At 40.5% G+C, this 20,653-nt stretch overlaps 1 protein-coding gene across 1 annotated transcript in view; it reads left to right on the plus strand.

Annotated features, from left to right (window-relative positions):
* Window positions 1-20,653, plus strand: part of slc12a2 (solute carrier family 12 member 2) — a 244,971-nt gene that overhangs the window by 121,824 nt on the left and 102,494 nt on the right. Inside the window, 2 exon segments of the mRNA XM_085984420.1 lie at window positions 950-1,034; window positions 3,097-3,251. Coding sequence (XP_085840546.1) covers window positions 950-1,034; window positions 3,097-3,251 — 240 coding nt within the window.

Here is a 20,653-nt window from a genome sequence, read left to right on the forward strand (position 1 = left end):
TCACTTTTCTGATTTGTTAATCCATTTAGAATCACCCTTGTTTAGTTTGAGCTTGCTGATCTTGGGCATGCACTTTTCTTGTATGCCCAGTGTTCTTTTAATGGTGCTGCTTTTCTCTTCTGTGGAAGAGTTGTTAAACACCCTCCTCCAACACATTTGTTTGAACTCTTCCTTCCTTCCTCTCTTGATTTTAGCTCTTTTTACAGTAATAAACCTTCCTCGTGGTCTTGGGCTTAATTGGGTCCAAGTTCATGTTGATCTTGATCTAGTACAGGAAACTTTCGATTTGCCAGCACCTAAATAACCGGAAATCTCGGTTAACCGGCAAAATTCAGGAGTAGGTTTTACTTCATATTGTACTTGCGTTCCTCCATCTGTTGCTGTGCAAGGGTGTGGCTGCAGCTGTTGCTAAGCTACAGAGACACTTGCAACTTGTGGCCATTGTTCTGAACTTGTTGCTAAGCAACAGGGTTTGTTGCTTTATACGGAGCTGTCAGCTCTCCGTATCTTTTACTATAGCGTTCGGTTATCCGGAATTTTTGATGAACTGGCACCACGTCGGTCCCGCCTGTGCCGGATTTTTAAAAAAGTTTCCTGTACTCTGGTCACTGTTCCCCAGAGATGTTATGACTTCCATTTTCTGAGTCATTTATGAATACCAGATCCAGAGGAGCACTGCCTCTTGTGACTCCCATTAGGCACTGGGCTATGAAGCTGTCACGATTATATTTTCCAATTCTGATTCTGGACCATTTGGATTTTCCCATTATGTGTGGGGCTGTTTGAAATGACTCGTGAAAATCACTTTCCCTGTTCTCACACACCGATCCCTTCGTCGGAACAAATGTTGCTATCATTTTTGTTCAGCATTGTGGGGTGGGGGTGGGGGGGGGAATAAATGTGGGGGAGAAATAAAAGTTCTTAAAACATTTAACTTTTTTTTTTGAAGGATCCACAATTAGCCATACCTAAAGGCACACTCTTGGCTATTTTAATCACCACAATAGTCTATGCAGGAGCGGCTGTTTCTGTAGGTAAGGGTTCTTCTGTACAATTTTTTAATTAAAGGCGGTGTAACAATTAGGAATGAATGTGAAATTAACATGGAAACAATCAGTTTCTTTGTTTTCATTTTTCTTTTTCTTGTGTTTTATAATTCTAAACCCCATTCAAAAATAGATTGAGGAACAACTATTATCACAATACAGTGATCATGAACTTTAAAATTATATGCTTATGACCTCTTCTCTACTTTAAGTCACAATTGTTTGCAGTGGTTGGATCATCCAAAATATATATATATTTTTCTCTCAACTAAAGTTGCATCGAAAGCTTTCTTTTGATTTATTAAAACAAAGCGGTAGGCTTTATATTAAGCAGACAATGAGTAGATTGTGAGATTATTACCATGTATAGTTGGTTTAACTGTGGTTATTTTCTGTGACACTCAAATTCTGTTTCCAAAATATGAACTGGGCTTTTTATTACTGCAGAATTTTTTAAATGATGGATTGATAAGATATTAGCATTTTTTACGCTGGTGAGTAATCTTTGTTTTGAAAAGTGCTTGCCTTTTATATATCGTGCCATCTAGGCAAGGCAATTAACAATTTGTATGTATGTAGGAGTTCTGAATGAACTAGTTGAAGTAAAAGATGGACAAATATCCATCACTGTGACCTATTCCCAGGACCTTTTAGACTCTTTAATCTCATTAGGGGATTAGTACATCCTTCAATGAAAAACCACAAATATTCTGTTGAAGAGTTGATGTTTAATTAACTCCTCCTGCAACTCCCAACATTTTTGCATAGTATTGGAGTCTGCTAACTGGTCTGATTACCAAAGCAACAAAATGTACAATGAAGTCTGGAAAATTGACCACTAGAATAATCTACAAAAGATTTAATTGCCACAAAACATATATAAAGGTAAATATACAATAACCAAAATTTGTAGCCTTGGAAACAAAGAAAAAGTTCCTCTTGGTAAGCAAGAATTTCTGTATACTAAACATTGTGTAAAATAACTAAAGATGAATGATTCTCACCATTCTCCTGGGACACTCCAGTCCCATATTTTGAGTCCTGTGGTTTAATAGCTGCCTTCATGGGGGAGGATTGACCCACTGCTGTTGAGCTGAAGCATCTTTGATATACATGGGTTTTTATTCTGTATTGTTAAAAATCTGTGGGGTTTGGAATGTTAATGTTCATGCATGTCTATTTTAAGAGTGCTGAAACATTGATTTACGATGGAGGCTGCCTCAGCTAGAAAGACTCAAAATGGAATCTTGCTGGTTGGGTTCAGTGAAACAGCCATTCTTCACAAATAATATATAGAGGAACCTTAACATTTACATGGACAATTTCTTGGACAATTAAAATGGAACTATTTAATTTTTAACTTTCTGTCTTCTGGACGTGTAAGGTATTAGCAATGCTTTGCTTTGTATTTGGTCATAGTTGATCAAGGATTGAGTAACAAAACTTTTTTTTTTTTTTTAAATGGTGCCTTAGTGATAAATCATGATTATTAAAGAAAAATTGGTGCGCACTGATTTTAGTAAAAGCAGGCTCCAGCTAAAAGGTTTTAATGAGTAGATTAGTTTAAATATTGCAAAAGTGCGTGCTTTTTAAAAAAAAAAACCTTAACATTCAACTGATTTAAGCTTAATTTAGGATATTCATAACCAGTTTTGCATTTGTTCTTTTGAAGACTTGGGTATTTTTAAATTAATTGCTAACTGAATGCAATGCCAATAATTTAATGAATTCTTTCTATTGAGCCTATCTTAACAAAGAAGCAGGTTTCAGATCACCTTGCAATGATGACTACATTTAAAAAAAATTAGTGTTTCAATATTGCAAACTTGAAACTCTTCCACAGACAGGACAGTGAAGAGATGTTCAATCATAGCTTCCATTTACTCTGAATATACAGTGCTATAATTTTGTAGCTATAGCAGAATATCTAATGAGGTGGGAGGCAGGGCAAAAGTAAAGGTTTGTGCTGCAAGATGAACAGGTAATTCAGCACAAAGTGCTAGCGGATGCATACTGCATACTTCATCTTTCTGGTTTTATTTCCTGTCAGGTTCTTGTATTGTACGTGATGCTACTGGGAACCTTACTGATGCTATCATCCCTGGAACAGTGACTAACTGTACTAATGCTGCCTGTAAATTGGGCTTCAATTTCTCCTCTTGTGCCACAAATAAATGCTCCTATGGTCTAATGAATGACTTCCAGGTGAGAGAAAAAGAGACTAATCTTTTAAGTCCTTTAAATGTGTACTGTCCTGGTTAATTTGTCAGGAAACTGTATATGATCTTTAACAGCATATGTTAGTGGGCTATTTGACATTTTCACTGTGTTCAGATGAATCATCATAACCCATCAGGAGTTGATGCACCTGGATTGCATCCAATTCCAGAGATACGTCAGAAGAGTTTTGATGGGAGTTGTTTTAATGCTTGACTGTTGACTTGAAATGGAAAGAATAACTAGTTTTAAAATTGAGTCAATTGAAGTAGAAATCTGTCTACCATTCAGTAGCCACAATATTGTAACCTGCATTATTTTAGATACAATTCCAAACGGCATTAAATCAGGAAGTGATCGTGAGGTATTACATTTTGGTAAGAAGTCAGATATTACTTGGAAAATAAGAATCTCAATGAAGTAGAAGAGCAAAGGAATCTTGGAGTACACGTACACAAATCACAAAAAGTAGCGATGCAGGTTAATAAAGCTATAAAAAAGCAAACCAAGCACTGGTTTATTTCTAGAAGGATAGAATTGAAAAGTAGAGAAGTTATGCGAAACTTGTGCGGTTAGACCACACTTGGAGTACTGTGTACAATTCTGGTCGCCATATTATAAAAAAGGATAAAGAGGCACTGGAGAGGGTGCAAAAAAGATTTAAACGGATGATAGCAGAAATGCAAGGTTATACCTATCAGGAAAGGATGAACAGACTGAGTTTTTTTCTCTTGGAAAAGAGAAGGCTGAGGGGTGACCTAATAGAGGTCTTTAAAATTATGAAAGGTTTTGATAGAGTAGACACAGAGAGAGTGTCCACTTGTGGGGAAGAGCAAAACGAGGCCATCGATATAAGATAGTCACCAAAAAATCAAATAGAAGAAACTTCTTTACCCAGAGAGTGGTGAGAATGTGGAACTCGCTATCACGGAGTGGTTGAAGCGAATAGTATAGATGCATTTAAGGGGCAGTTAGATAAGTATGAGGGAGAAGGGAATAGAGGATTATGCTGATACCGTAGTTAGATAAGGAAAGTCAGGAGGAGGCTCGAGTGGAGCATAAAAGCCGGCATGGACTGTTTCTGTGCTGTATATCCTATGTAAGTTTGCACACTAAATTTTGTCACATCCTTCTACATGAACCAGCATTATCTGGCTGCAGTAGGCTTATGTTGTACTGTTTCCCACCCGATGGAATTGACAAGTCTGCTTTGTTTTTGTCTGTCTATTTGTAGCTTCAGTAGTTTTGGTATGTACAAACTTAATATAGAGTAATCTTTTAGAACTCTAATGGATGGGGAGTAGAGCCTATTTTTCGACTTGGTGGTGCTGACCGCATTAGAGTATTATATTGTTGGGAATTCTTCCTTTTCCTGGTCAGACAAATCTGGAAGAATGTTGCCTATTTACTCAGTACAGGATGACCCAATAGGTAAAAGGAAAATAGTGTGGTTCCTTTAGAAATTTACAAAGATTACAAATCAATGGGCAGTAATAACTATTACAACGTAATACTGTAGATATTAAAGCAACAGACAGGATTATTACTAATTTGAGTTATAGAGTACCAAGTGTTTTCATAGTATCTTAACAACGAAAGTATTAGGGAAGCACATTTCATATGTAGCTCATCTAGATGGTTTCATGGTATTACTCCTGTTGGCGATCCTGACATTTGGATTTTCCCTCAGTTGGGAATTGCTTAGTTGATATCCACTATGTGAGCAGCACCATAGAAATTCTGCACCTAATTCCTTATTAATGGTTCTTCATACTGATTGGGCCTACCCAAATATATAAATTTAAAATTAGAAGTTTAAATTATAATCAAAATAGTAGAGGACTTTGTTGCTTATCAGTAAGTACCTCTGTTAAATAATTTACTATAAATCCTAGCCTAGTTACCCCCAAAAGAAGATTGGCTTCTACTGATTTGATTTGTGCCACCAACAAAAGAAAAAGCATGGCTGGCTAATAATGCCTCCTTTCTTAAATCCATCTGGTAATTCCCTATGTCAACTCTTGGAAATGGCAGGATGCGAAAACAAATTGTTTTATTTTTCTATTACTTATGGCCTAAAATTTTTAGTTTTGAGGTAGATGAGTAATTTATGATGCTCATCTCTTTCATGCATCACAAATTTCAAACTTGTTGATGGATTAAAATCAGTATTGGATAAATGGAGTTGGGTGACCAGATTGGAAACTGAAATTGAGAAGGTCGAGTTGGGTGTGGGCATTAACCTCCCCTGCACCCCCCCCTCGCCCTCCCCACAAAAAAAACCTGAACAGGTAATTTTAAAAGATTAAGATTTCAGTCTCCACATTCAACTAGGAATTTCTGGTATTGGAGGAAGAGGACAGATAGAGTTGCAAATGGACAGTTTACCTTTAAGAATTTACATAGGATGTACAGCACAGAAATGGGTAATTCGGTGTTTATGCTCCACTTGAGCCTCCTCCCGTCTTTCCTCATCTAACTATCAGCATAAACCTCTATTCCCTTCTTCCTCATATGCTTATAAGCCTCCCCTTAAATGCATCTATACTATGTGCCTCAACTATTCCCTGTGGTAGCTAGTTCCACATTCTCGCCACCCCCTGGGTAAAGAATTTACTTCTGAATTCCCTATTGTTTTTTTTTATGACTAGCTTGTATTGATGGCCTCTAGTTATGCTCTTCCCCACAAGTGGAAACACACTCTATGTATCTACTCTATCAAAACCTTTCATAATTTTAAAGACCTCAATTAGGTCACCCCTCAGCCTTTTTTCCAAGCGAAAAGAGACCCAGTCTGTTCATCCTTTCCTGATGTACACCCTCGCATTTCTGGTATCATCCTTGTAAATCTTCTCTGCACCCTCTCTAGTGCCTCTATGTCCTTTCTATTATAAGGCAACCAGAATTGTACGCAGTACTCCAAGTGTGGTCTAACCAAGGTTTGATACAAGTTTAGCATAACTTCACTACTTTTCAATTCTATCCCCCTAGAAATAAACCTAGTGCTTGGTTTGCTTTTTTATGGCCTTGTTAACCTGTGTCGTTACTTTTAGCGATTTGTGTTTTTGTACTCCGAAATCCCTTTGCTCCTCTACCCCACCCAAACTTTTCCCCCCCCCTCCAAGTAGTAAGTGATCTCCCTATTTTTCTGACCAAAATTTAATACCTCAGATTTACGTGTTTAAATTCATTTGCCAATTATATGCCCATTCTACAAGTTTATTAATGTCCTCCTGTAATTTGTTGCAGTCCTCCTCCGTATTGACTATCTTCTCTTTCTCTCCCCCCCCCCCCCCCCCCTCCCAATTTGGTGTCATCTGCAATTTAGAAATTGTTTTGATTCAAAAATCTAAATCATGAACAATATTGGTCCCAGCACTGATTCTGGTGGTACCCCACTTTCTACCTTCTGCCACTCTGAATAGCTATCCTTTACCCTGACTCTCTGCTTTCTGGCTTGAAGCAGCTAGCTATCCAATCTACTACTTGTCGCCTGACTCCACATTCTCTGACCTTATTCATTAGTCTATTATGTGGTACCTTTATCAAAGGCCTTTTGGAAAAACTAGATAAATTACATCTACTGCATTACCCTAGTCTACTCTCTCTCTTACCTCTTTAAAAATATGAGGTTGGTCAAGCAAGACTTTCCCTTTTGAAATCTATGCTGATGCCCCTGCATGCCCATATTAGTTAACTCCTCACTTGCCCCCTTTCTAATGCTTTTTTTTTTAAATATATGCCTTGGTTCTCAACCATACCCTTAGTTATTTTTCCTCCCATTATCTGCAGAATTCCTGTCTTGTGTCAATACAAAAGGCTCAATTTCATTGTCATTCTATGTAAGCTGGTATAATTTGCTTTCCATCAAGATGTTCATCTTTCCAAAGTTTTAGATTTTGTCTAGTCATCAGTGCCGCTTTGTTCCAATTTTATTGGCCCCTCGAGGCCTAATCAGTTATTTCAATCCCAAGTAACTCATTCAATTTTTAAAAATTGCATTCAATGTCATGATCTATGCCTGTGACTAATGTATGACACTTATTTGAACTATCTTCTGATATTGCATTATTTTCAGAAGTGTAAAGCCGGCGCAAAGCTTGCTAATCGGTCACAATGCCTGATGCACTGTCCCATCCAGAAGAATGTTTGCACTCTTTTTCTTCCCGACACAGACTTCTGATTCTGTTGTGCACATCTCCAGATGGAGAATTGTGTAGAAGTAGTGAGCATTCCAAGAAAGACACAGTGGCTAAGTAGCCTTCCTTGCCATCTTGTATTGCTGGAGAGAAGACCTTGTGTCCTCTGCCACACACATCAGCCATAGCTTGCTCAATCTCTGCATTTGGTGGTGAGTTTGATGCCACCTAGCTCTGATTCTGAGCGAGTGAGTAGAACACTTCAGTGTTCAATTAATTATTGGGTGATTTTATAATGCCCTGCAGTGTAGTGTTTGTCACCATAGCATTACCTTTGGCTGTGGCACTGATCGAGCAGGTTGTAATTCCTGCTTCAATATTGGTTTCTGTGCCAGTAGAAGCCATCATCACTTTGGAATTACTTATATTTACCCCGGTGGTGCCAACGAACTTACCTGAAGCCAGTGTTTTTACCTACAAGTGGAATATGCTGTCTTTTCAGATGAAGATGAGGGTAAGACTATCTTTCAAAGTCTGCTACATGCATAGATACCTGTGCTGCAGCATTCCTGTACCCTGAATCTGTTTGTCGTCTTTGAGTACCATGGCTGTATTGCTTTGAAAGTGGATAAATCCCCAGGCCCGGATGAAATGTATCCCAGACTAGTAAGAGAGGAAATAGCAGAGGCTCTGACCATCATTTTCCAATCCTCTCTGGCTACAGGTGTGATGCTGGAGGACTGTAACGTGGTACCGTTGTTTAAAAAGGAAGAAAGGGATAGACTGACTAATTACAGGCCAGTCAGCCTAACCCATGTGGTGGGAAAATTATTGGAAAAAATTCTGAGGGACAGGATAAATCTTCATTTAGATAGACACGGATTAATCAGGGACAGTCAGCATGGATTTGTTAAGGGAAGGTCGTGTCTGACTAACTTGATTGAATTTTTTGAGGAGATAACAAGGAGGATTGATGAGGGTAGTGCGTTTGATGTACTCTATATGGATTTTAGCAAGGCTTTTGATAAGGTCATGGAAGTAAAATCCCATGGGATCCAAGGCAAAGTGGCAAATTGGATCCAAAATTGGCTGAGGTAGGAAACAGTGTAATGGTCAAAGGGTGATTTTTTTTGTGACTGGAAGGCTGTTTCCAGTGGGGTTCCACAGGGCTCCGTACTGGGTCCTTTGCTTTTTGTGGTATATATCTATGATTTGGACTTGAATGTAGGAAGTATGATTAAAAAGTTTGCAGATGATACAAAAATTGGCTGTGTGATTGATAATGAAGAATGCTGTAGACTGCAGGAAGATATCAATGGATTGGTCTGGTGGGCAGAACAGTGGCAAATGGAATTCAATCTGGAGAAGTGTGAGGTAATGCATTTGGGGAGGGCCAACAAGGCAAGGGAATACACAGTAAATGGTAGGACACTGCGGTGCAGAGAGACCTTGGTGTGCATGTTCACAGATCCCTGAAGGTAGCAGGACAGGTAGATAAGGTGGTTAAGGCATGCGGCATACTTGCCTTTATTAGTCGAGGCATGGAATATAAGAGCAGGGAGGTTATGCTTGAACTGTATAAAAACTAGTTAGGCCGCAGCTAGAGTACTGCGTGCAGTTCTGGTCACCACATTACAGGAAGGATGTGATTGCACTAGAGGGGGTGCAGAGGAGATTTACGAGGATGTTGCCTGGGCTGGATTGACTAGGCTGGGGTTTTCTTTGGAACACAGGAGGCTGAGGAGAGACCTAATTGAGGTGTATAAAATTGAGGGTCCTAGATAGAGTAGATAGGAAGGACCTATTTCCCTTAGCAGAAGAGTCAATAGCCAGGGGCATAGGTTTAAAGTAATTGGTAGAAGGTTTAGAGGGGATTTGAGGAGAAATATTTTCATGCAGAGGGTGGTGGGGGTCTGGAACTCACTGCCTGAAAGGGTGATAGAAGCAGAAACCCTCATCACATTTAAAAAGTACTTGGATATGCACTTGAAGTGCCGTAACCTACAAAGCTACGGACCAAGTGCTGGAAAGTGGGATTAGGGTGGATTGCTCTTTGTCAGCCGGCATGGACAAGTTGGGCTAAATGGCAGCCTCCTGTGCTGTAAATTTCTATGATTCTATGCTTTACAAGAATCCCAGTTTCTGAACACTTGTGTGCTATAGAGAATTTTATTATTAATTACTGTAGATGGTTTTTGCAATCACAGCAGTCCTGGGTTTTCAACTCTTGTCTGTAACGTGGTCAGCTGCAAAAAATAAAGTTATATCTGGGTATATAAATTTCTCAGTTACTCAAGTTGAATATTTCCAGACTGCAGTTGATCAGCAATGTCATAAGGCATCATTGACCAGCAAGCTTTTAACATGTTGGTTTGAAAAGAGGAGGATTCTTGCTGCTTTGCACAGACAGCACACTACTCTCATGCTAGATCTGTTCTCTCGAGCATGTTAACAACAAAACTGAGGGTACATATTGACATAGTGGTGATCAGGTACATAAATAAGTAGGGTAAGGTCCTAAGTGCCTTGATGCCACACCAATTTGTAATTATTGTTCAAAATCTTGCAAAACTTCTGGATCAACACCTCTTGGGAATATAGAACATAATGGTAGATTGCGTCACCTGGAACAAGGTACAGCTTTCTGTGTGTACTTTTTCAGAGGTAGTTTGCCCATCTTTGATAGATGGAACTACCTGGATTAGATCTTGAGGGGATCTTTACAGAACAAGCAATTACTGGGATTCTGCAGCAGGGTCCAGAGTGGTAGCACTATGTGGCCTGCCAGTCTCCTAGAATGGGAAGTTTAAATTTTCTCTCATTTTTGACTCCTGACGTCAATGTCATTCTTGTAACTCCTTACTGAGGAAGAATTAAATCTTGGATTTGCTTGGTCTTGATCAGCCTTTCAGATCTCCAGCAGTTAGATCTACTGATATAGGCATAGATAGAGGGCCAGAGGTTCCATGAAAGATCCCTGGAGAAAGTGTTTCTATTGGTACCAGCATCCAGAAAAGTTTCCACCCTCTAAATGCCAGCTTTGTCCATTGGAGCTGAGACTATAAGCAAAAGCATTTTCAATGAGCCTGAACTTGCACTGAGGGCTTGCTTTCATGGGTGGCAGAAGCTTTCTAGTACCTCCAAGTAATCATTATTTCATGCGAGCCTTAACTGTATGGTAGGAAAGCTATTTGAGCTTGCATTGTCATATCCAAGGCCAATTCTATTGTTCAGCATCCCCACGTTCAAGTGTGAACTGTCTCTTTCTTCTCCTCCCCCCCCCCCCCCCCCCTGCAACCCTAGGGCACTGAGGTCAATTGTTTTACCCTACTGCCAGGCTAGCTGAGAAGTTACATCAGCGCAGATAGAAGATCAGTGCTTCCATGATCAAAGCTGGACCTTCCTGGTCTGTACGGCTCAGAAACCTGCTCACTGAGTCATCAGGGCACCATACTAACAGTTTTGTTGTTGAACCAAAGATTGCTTTCAGTTGATTGAGCCCATGTTGCTGCTATTTGTACTTGTCATCTACCATTGACAAAAATGGCAGCAGAAGAATATCCGTGATATTTGTGTTGCTTTGTTATGGGTAGAATTCACCGAGGAAATGTTAGAGCCAAATTTACCTGTGTAGTGTCGCAACTTTGTTCTAGCATTGGTGAATTTCAAGCTGGTGAAATGGGCGGACATGTGACAGATGAAATTTAACGCAGAAAAGTGCGACATGATGCATTTTGGTAGGAAGAACGAGGACAGGCAATATAAACTAAAGGGTACAATCCTAAACAGAACAGAGACACCTGGGGGTATATGTGCACAAATTGTTGAAAGTGGCAGGGCAGGTTGAGAAAGTGGTTAAAAAAGCATATGGAATCCTGGGCTTCATAAATAGTGGCATAGAGTACAAAAGCAAGGAAGTTATGGTGAACCTTTATAAAACACTGGTTCGGCCTCAACTAGAGTATTTTGTCCAATTCTGGGCACCGCACTTTAGGAAGGAAGTGAAGACCTTGGAGAGGGTGCAGAAAAGATTTACAAGAATGGTTCCAGGGATGAGGGACTTCAGTTACATGGATAGACTAGAGAAGTTGGGAAATAACAATAGAAAATGCTGGAAAAACTCAGGCCAGGCAACATCCGTGGAGAGAGAAAGAGTCAACGTTTCGGGTCGGAACCCTTCGTCAGGACTGAAAAAACACAGGAAATGAAACAGATTAAAAGGCCAGTTTGGGGGCTGGGAAGTTGGGGTTGTTTTCCTGAGAGCAGAGCAGTTTGAGAGGAGATTTAATGGAGGTGTTCAAAATCATGAGGGGTCTGGACAGAGAGAAACTGTTCCCATTGGCAGAAGGGTCGAGAACCAGTGGACACAGATTTAAGGTGATTGACAAAAGAACCAAAGGCAACATGAGGAAAAACTTTTTTACGCAGCGCGTGGTTAGGATCTGGAATTCACTGCCTGAAAGGGTGGTAAAGGCAGACTCAATCGTGGCTTTCAAAAGGGAATTAGATAAGTACCTGAAGGAAACTGTCTTGCAGGGCTACGGGGAAAGGTCAGGGAAGTGGGACTAGCTGAAGTGCTCTTGCAGAGAGCCAGCATAGGCTTGACGGGCTGAATGGCCGCCTCCTGTGCTGTAATCATTCAGAGTATGATTCAGAGGGTTCCTGTCATGGCAGTCTGTAAATCATTCTTGTCTTAAGAGTGGAACGTTCCAACCTTAATTTTCTTAAGCCTGGTGTTGCTTATAGCTACTGAATTTTGAGTGTGTGAGAGAGAGAGAGAAGGGGAGGATTCTTGTATTTAAGTCTGCGGTCATGATGTGGCCTTTAGTTGAAGCAATGTTAAAGTATAGAATGAAACCTTATCTACAGTAGAGTGGGGAAGATCACAGGACCAAGATGATATGGTAGCATGAGGTTCCAAAAGCAAGCACTGTCTCTTGCCAATTCCACTTTGTATGTGGAGGCTAAATTTCTTGATGCAGTCCATACCAATATATCTAACATTTTCTTTGCTATATAAAAATTAATACAATTTACGATTTTAGCCAGTAACTTTATCAAAATCTCTCAGTATTCCCCCCCCCCCCCCCCCCCCCCCCAAAACCATAAAGTAAATTGTTCACAGGGTTAATGAGATGTAAACTGAAGCGACCGTGACTGGATTGGCAGTACATTGTTTTCTGTCAGTGCAACTATTGCTATTTTTGTGGATGGTGTAGAAACACTGAAAGAACAATGGTCTATTTATGTAATGATTCTGGCAATTATTAATTTTGAAGCGCTTTCATGTTGAATTTTTTTTATTTGGTTTAATTTATTTTGCTAAACTGAATTGCTTTGAGGTTCATAGCAAAACAATTGGTGTTGATGTGGAATAACTTCAAAGTACTGTATATTAAAGGTTATGTTTAATCATCTGCTTTTAATGTGAATTCTGAACAAATTTAATTGTCAGTTGAAATCTGGTTTTGATGTTTATAGCAACCAACTGCATATCTGCAATGCTTGGTTTACTTCAGTATTTTGAATATTTAAAAAAAAAAAATGTTTGTCATGAACCTGTAACTTCACTGATTTGGACCATGCTAACCACAAAACACCACAGAAGATAGAGTTTGAGAAGTTAGGCATTAGATTGAAAAAACTAGACTTCCTACGTGGCAATGTTTAGATTGGTTCCTGCACCAGGTTAGAGAGGAAGATTATGAAGGTCAATGTGTGGCTGAGGGGTGGCTGCTGCAGGAGGGAAGGGTTCACATTTTTAGGGACATTGAAGAGATTATTGGAACAAAAAAGGGACTCACTAATGGCCTTGTCCTTGTGGAGAGGATAAGTAGAGCAGTGGGGGAGGATTTAAACTTGTACAGTTGGTGGGGGGGGGGGGTCTAATTTTGAGATTGGAGAGGGAGAGCAGGATTAATAAAGCTATTGGAACAGAAACAAAAGTTGCAAAATAGTGAGAAAATTAGGAGAAGGTGGAAGAAACAAGCTACATGCGAGATATAAAATAATGTTGAAGAGGCAACAGATATGGAAAAAGCTAAATAATTAAACCAGGAAAAAGAATAAAGACCAATATTCCAAAAAACTCAAGTCAGGATTGAGTGATATGTCTGTGAATTCACAAAGCATTCAAAACAGAATTGGAGAGTTAAAAGCATTTATAGCTATAGAGAGATATGACCTAGCAATAAAAGAGACATGACTTGTGTTTGGACAGGACTGAGAACGTAATATTCCTGGTTACAACATACTTTTTTCAGGAAAGGAGGGTGGTTGTGTTAGTGAAGGATTTTTATCTTGTACTGAGACAAAATCTGTAAGTGTAGAGTTAAGGAATAGGAAGGAAAATGGTACAATTCTTACAGAAATTTCCATTATGGAAAGGAGATAGAGAGTGTACTATGTCGGTTCACCAAGATGATGACTGGTGGTAAACTACAGTTATGAGAAAAGACTTGAAATAATGGAACTGTTTCCATTGGAGTAGTAAAGACTGAAGATTTAAGGGTTTCTTTAAAATTATGAAAGGTTTTGATTTCCTCTGGTTGGGCAATCGGGGATCATCAGTTTAATTTTTTCAGTGTGAGGAGAGAGTTGAGGAATTTCTTTTTACACAGGGTTGGAATGCTTTGCCACAGTGAGTGCTCAAGTCCGAAACCATTGCATTTTGTAAGGGCGAATTGGATAAATATTTGAAGCAGAGGAAGGTTACAGGGCTGTGGGGAGAGAGCAGGGCAGTGGGATTGATTTTGGATTGATTGTGTAGCAAAGAGCTGACAGAAACATGATGGGTTAAACAGCTTTATTCTGTGCTGTAAGCTTCTATGGTCCTATAGGAAATTGTTTAACCTGTTTTCAGGGTATTTCAATGTTCCTTTTCAGCTTCTCCATGAATAATCTCTGAGCATTTTACTCATTCTACCCAGCTTCCACTCTTGTTACTGAAGTATTAATTGGAATTCACAAGGAACACCTGTCCCAATTGTTTGATTTATATCCATGGGTGCCAATTGCAGAATGCACACAACCCTTCAGGATCACACTGGTAGCATTTGCTATCACTGAAGAAAGATGAAAAATACCAAACTGCCAATGCATATTAAGCTTGTGGTATGCAAGACATATCCAAACAATTCTACTTCATGCCTAGGTATACTTTTGAATGAAAGGGCTTCCTCTAACCCATATGCGCAAGTCAGGGCAAAGCTACAGGGTGGATTTAACGGCAGAAAAAGGACACTGTTGCAGGGAGGGCTCCAGCCTATACTGACCTGTTGCTCAGGTGTACTCCCTTTGCAAGAAACTATCAACAGGCGCATATGTTTGTGTTCCCGCTAATTTTTTTGTTTGGGTGCGCGGCCCATTCAAATTTCCACGTATGTGCGTTTTTTCCATTGAAAAGCTGCTGAGCGGCCTGTGTGGGACCTCCAGAGCGCTGCGCGTCTGCTTAACGGGAACATTGATGTATTTACATAGTTCTTCATATAGAGTCATAAGAGGCACAGAAGGAGGCCATTCGGCCCATTGAGTCTGCGCCGGCTCTCTGTACAGCAATCCAGTTGGTCCCATTCTCCTGCTCTTTCCCCATAACTCTACAAGTTTATTTCCCTCAAGTGCCTATTCAGTCTCCCCTTGAAAACATTGATTGTCACCACTTCCGTCGGCAGCGAATTCCAGGTCATCATCCACTCGCTGCGTAAAAAAGTTTTTCCTCACACCCTGTATCTCTTGCCCAAAACCTTAAATCTGTGTCCCCTAGTCCTTGTACCATCAACTAGTGGAAATAGCCTTTCCCCGTCTAGCCTATCCAATCCGTCATAATCTTGTACACCTCTCTTAAATCACCCAGCCAACCTCCTTTGCTCGAATGAAAATAAATCCAGCTCCTCCAACTTGTCCTTTATAGTCTGGTAAATCTCCTCTGCACCCTCCTTGAGGGCCTTCACATCCTTCCTAAAGTGGGATGACCAGAATTGGATGCAATACTCCAGTTGTGGCCTAACTAGCGCTTTATAAAGGTTCAGCATAACTTCTCTACTTTTGTACTCAATACTACCTCTATTTATGAAGCCCAAGATCCCATATGCTTTGTTGACCACTCTCTCAATATGTCCTGCCACTTTCAGTGACCTATGCACATTAACTCCCAGGTCCCTCTATCCCTGCACATTCTTTAAAACGGTGCCATTAAGTGTATATTGCCTCTCCCTGGTCCTTCTGCCAAAATGCATATAAGGCCCTGAATTAAGCCATTGGTATTCGACTTGAATATCTAGAACATTGAAGTGGCTGGCATGCTGTAAACCACCCTACATAGATTCTTCCACTACGCTGAAGGCAGATGACCATTGTATAGCTGATGAGGAAACTTACTTGGGACAACAGCTTGCGGAAGGAGTTACCCGGAGGGCTGGTATGAGAATGCATTCATATATCCAGACGATGATGCTCACCGTGATTGTGTTGCAGAAAGGCAAGGAGCTGCTGCTGAATCTTAGTACCTCTAACTGGGGCATGCTGTAGTCAGGACAGTGCTGGAAATGTGCTCACAGCTGACTGACTGGAGCTGCTTACCATGTGACTTGTGGGGAGTTTCATTGCCTGTTCTTGTCAATTGTTTAAACACTGTTGGGAACTGTTTTGCTTGGGTGGGGAAAGAGAGAAGAGCAAAAGAGGTAGGTTGAGTATCTTTGAGGTCGAGGTGACTTCAAGATGACATGCCTGGTGATAGAAAATCACAATCAAGTAAACCCTCTGTGGCAGACTTGGCAACTGAGCCAAACATCTCTGCCGCACTCCAGCGCACTAATAAAAATTGGAGGGGTAGACTTGTCACTGGGGTTGGGATTCTTCCACTTGGCAGTAAAAAGGGCATTACTTTATAGAGCTAACTGGCAGGGCGCTCCTGGCTACACTAGCTGTGGGAAGCTTACCAGTACTCTGTAATGGCAGGCTTTAGCTGAGTAAACTCCAGCAGTGTCCCTGTGCACACCCAAGTCTGCTCTGCCAACCTGTACCTAATCTGGTAGTGAAAAGGATGGATCCCTACAGTTCTCTACACTCTATACCAAAAAAAAAACTCTACTTTTCACACTAGCTTGACTTTGAGACACATTGGCAGCAGATTCACTAATTCCAGATCTTTATTTTTGCAGGAGTTGAGATTTTCAGTAGTATAGATGGCAATGGTTTTTCCATGCTTATTAGACACAGCTGATTTTTAAAAAAAACAATACTGGCTGGAAAAAGTGATATTGTTTTCCCCCAACCCATTGGGATTGATGGTTCCCCACCGTGACTGAGAAATTCTAGATTCAATGCATGATACGTTAGTTTTATTGTTGTTAACTCCCTTAGTTCCGTTTAGTCTGTTATCTACTTGCTGCTAGGTCTTTACATTGCTACTAAAAATACAATTCACAAATAATCTAAATTGAGGGCAAGTGATGTTTGTGTTTTGTTGTCGTGCAGTAGTCAAAACTGATCTTGTATTTACAACACCTACATCTCATCATGAAATGCAGATACTGTAAATGCTAATATTTGATTAAACATCAACAATTGCACTGCCTGTTTTTGTGATTGTGGTTAATATGCTAAAATGATATAGTTTACAAAGTAAATTGAACCAAATGTGGCATTGTTGCATTAAAATTATTTACAAATGCAGACTAAGCAAATACCACCATTTGATTTTCAGTATTGTCCTTTGCCGTGTCTGCAATTTGGATATGAAGCTTGTACTACAGTCTGAAGCAATGAAAGTGCGCACAATAAGGGAATAGCAACGACTGACTTGCCTGTTGATTTCCCGATTTCCATATCTTCTTGCCATCTGTTGAGCTCTGATGATATAAGTGAGAGCTAGAAAGAGAGATACTGGGAGGAATTTTAACCCCAAGAATGGGTGGATTTGGAGCGGTGGGTAAAAAATTATTGCTTTTTGGAGCCCACTTCCGCCAAAGTCGGTGAGTTTCTACGTAATTGGATATGGGCGGGTACTTATTGGCACAATTAACATCCTTGGGCGCTGTTAATTAGGTATTTAAAAATTGTTTTTAACTTGGCTCCAATTTTTACTTGAGAAGCACTGGTTTCCCGGGGCTCGGGGAAATTGACCAGGGAAGCGGAGGCGAGTTTCAGCAGCATTTCAGGTGGATATTTAAACTTGTCATTGTCCCATCTGAATAAAAGCTCACTTATTGTAGCTGCTGTCTCAGTTCCCTCTGGCAGAGAGTGCTTGTGTGGATACAGCTTTTTGTTTCAACCTTTTGCAGATTTCAACTTGACAAGATCAGGATGGGAGGCGCCTTGGATGTGTTTGACAGCACTTGAAGGGGAAAACCACCATCCGCAGCAGCAGTAATGTGCTGTGGTAGGATCAGCATGTGCACAGGAGAAGGGCCAAGGTCACAGGAGGCACTACCCACGTCACAGGGTTTACAGACAGCGGCTCAGCTTCCTTGACCTCTCAGAAGGGCAGTGCTTCCGCAGGCTGTGTTTGTCATGCCAGATGGTGGCAGACATCTGCAGCCTCCTACAGGAAGACCTGCTCGACCACACCCCTCAACTTTTTCACCTCTAGATCCTTTAAGGGTGATACCGATGACATATCCAGGATCTCCCAGACTATTCTGGAGGCAAATGAGACCACATAGCAGGATCCCACAAACAGTAATGAGTTGAATTAGCCATTGATCAGCTTTTGGTGGTGGTGTCAATGGCACATCAAGGGATATCAGGCTTTTCAATAGAATCCTTTTTAACATCCAAGCAAATCACTAGGATAGAAGGATGGTGCCTCACTTTAATGTTTCATCTGAACAGATTTCCTTTCCCTCAGTATTGCACTGAAGTGTGAAGCCCTGGAAATAAAAATGGTAATTCTGTAAATCTAGATATTTGTTTCTTTAGGGGATGGGTTTCTTGATGTAGACTTCCAGTTGTGAGGCAATTTGGGAATTATTGGCATTAAGTAAACCCTAATTGGGATGCAGTGCATTAGAGATTGGAGGTTCATCTTTTTGCTCCTGTATTCTAACTGAATTGTTAGCCACCCCCCCTGAAGTCTGGGAACATGTCTTTAGCCTAAGGATACATTTCAGTGGTGTCTGCTGAGTTACCTTTTAGAAATAGACTGGCAGAATTGGTTGGTATTGATGAGCAGTCATTGGGAAAGATATCATTTTAACCTTCTGAATAAATGTATTCCTCTTGTTCTAATGGATGTGTCTTGGCCAAGGGAAGCCATTTTTATCTGCAGTTTGAAATTTAGTTGCTCAGCTAAAGAAATTCTGATCCATGATGGGTGGCCAGATAGCCTAACCATTCATTTAATAGCTGAGGCCCTCCAGTGATTTTGAATCTGGTATAAAGTAATCTTATGCCAGATCCATTTGAACCCTGAGGTCCTTAAGTTCCTCCTCTTAAAACTGCTATTATGCTTGTGCTTATTGGCTTGTCCAACTTCTCTCCGTTACGTCAGCCTTGGCTCAGTCGTAGCACTCTCTCACCTTTGAGTCAGAAGGCCATGGGTTCAAGCTCCACTCTAGAGACTTGAGCACATAATCTAGGCTTGCACTCCGATGCAATATGGAGCTAGTGCTGCACTGCTAGAGGTGTCCTCTTTCAGATGAGATGTTAAACCGAGGTCCCGTCTGCTTTTTCAGGTGAAAGTAGATCTCCTTGCACTATTTGTAGAAGAGCAGGGGCATTCTCCTGATGTCCTGGTCAACATTTATCGCTCAATCAACCTCTCCAAAAACAATTTAATTGGTTGTTTATCTCTGCTGTTTGTGGGGCCTTGATGTGTGCAAATTGGCTGTCACATTTCCCTACATTATAACCGTAACTACGCTTCATTGGCTATGAAGCAGTTGATGCTATATAAATGCAGGTTTGTTCTGAAGTAGATAGTTTTAGGACCATGTCAAAATTAGAACCAGAGAATGAAGAATAGAAAAGTTAAAGTAGTACTTTATGGAGTTGGAAAGAGCACCAGCCCGATCTTGTTGCGTTGTGGGCGTAGAAACCATGGAATATACTGGCCGTAGGAAATTTCACTAACGATTCACATGGGATGCAGGAACTTAACTGGCCAAACTTGGATTATCTTCCTTACAGATGAGGTGAAGGGCAATTTGATTGAGGTGTTTAAATTCATAAAGAATTGACGAGGTAGATGGGGCATGACTGTTCTCATAGAAGAATACAGAACAAAAGAACTGAATTCAAGCTAAACTGATAAAACGTCGATCCAAAAAAATACTTGTATGTAGCATTACAAAACAATGTCCCAGAAGACTATAGATGCAGAATCAACTAAGGTGTTTAAAAGGGGTATAAATACTTGGAAAGCAAGAGTAATGACTGGTATAGGCAAGGGGTGAGGAATTGGGATTTAAAAGGGGGAGCTGTGATGGCTAACAAACTGCAGAGTTGGCTTAATGAGCTGGATAACTTCTTCCTTTTCCTATGTCTATTATTTTCTCCTAAACTTGTGTTCTTGCCCCTTGTTTCTTTCTCTCTTAAAGCAGCCTGGAACTTTTGGGAATGTTCTGACTTCTCTTGTTTCTGTTTGATCTCTCTGCTGGCCTTCTAGTCCAGTTTTAAAATGTGACCCAAGATGATTTAATGTCAGAGAAGAAAGAGCACTTGATCAAGATGGCCACAAACCATGCAAAGGACAAAGGTGTCCTTCTTAAAAAATAAATAAATTTAAATTTAAAAAAAAAAAAAAAAAAAAAAATTACTCATTCTTGAGATGTGGATATTGCTGGCAAGACTGGTATTTATTGCCCATCCCTTGTTGCCCTGGGAAGGTGGAGGTGGGTCCCCTTGTAGCTCTGCAGTCCATATGGTGCGTCCATGATGCTGTTTGGTAGAGTTCCAAAATTTTGGCCCAGCAATGATGAAGGAATGGTGATATGTGATTTTGGAGGTGATGGATGTTCCCATGCACCCGAAGAAGCCTTGGCAAGTTGCTGTAGTGCATCCTGTAGATAGTACACACTACAGCCATGGTATGGTGTTGGAGGCTGTGGATGTTTAGCCAAGTGTATGACCTGCCAATCAAGTAGACTGCTTTGACCTGGATGGTGTCAAGCTTCTTGTGTGTTGTTGCAGCTGCACCCATCCAGGCAAGTGGAAAGTATTCCATCACACTCCTGACTTGTGCCTTTATAGGTGGCGAAGAGGCTTTGGGGAGTCAGGACATGAGCCACTCACCACAGAATACCCAACCTCTAA

Source organism: Somniosus microcephalus, chromosome 1 (assembly GCF_052327205.1).
Source record: "Somniosus microcephalus isolate GS21.2 chromosome 1, FLI_Smic_1.0, whole genome shotgun sequence".
In the NCBI taxonomy this organism is placed as follows: domain Eukaryota; kingdom Metazoa; phylum Chordata; class Chondrichthyes; order Squaliformes; family Somniosidae; genus Somniosus; species Somniosus microcephalus.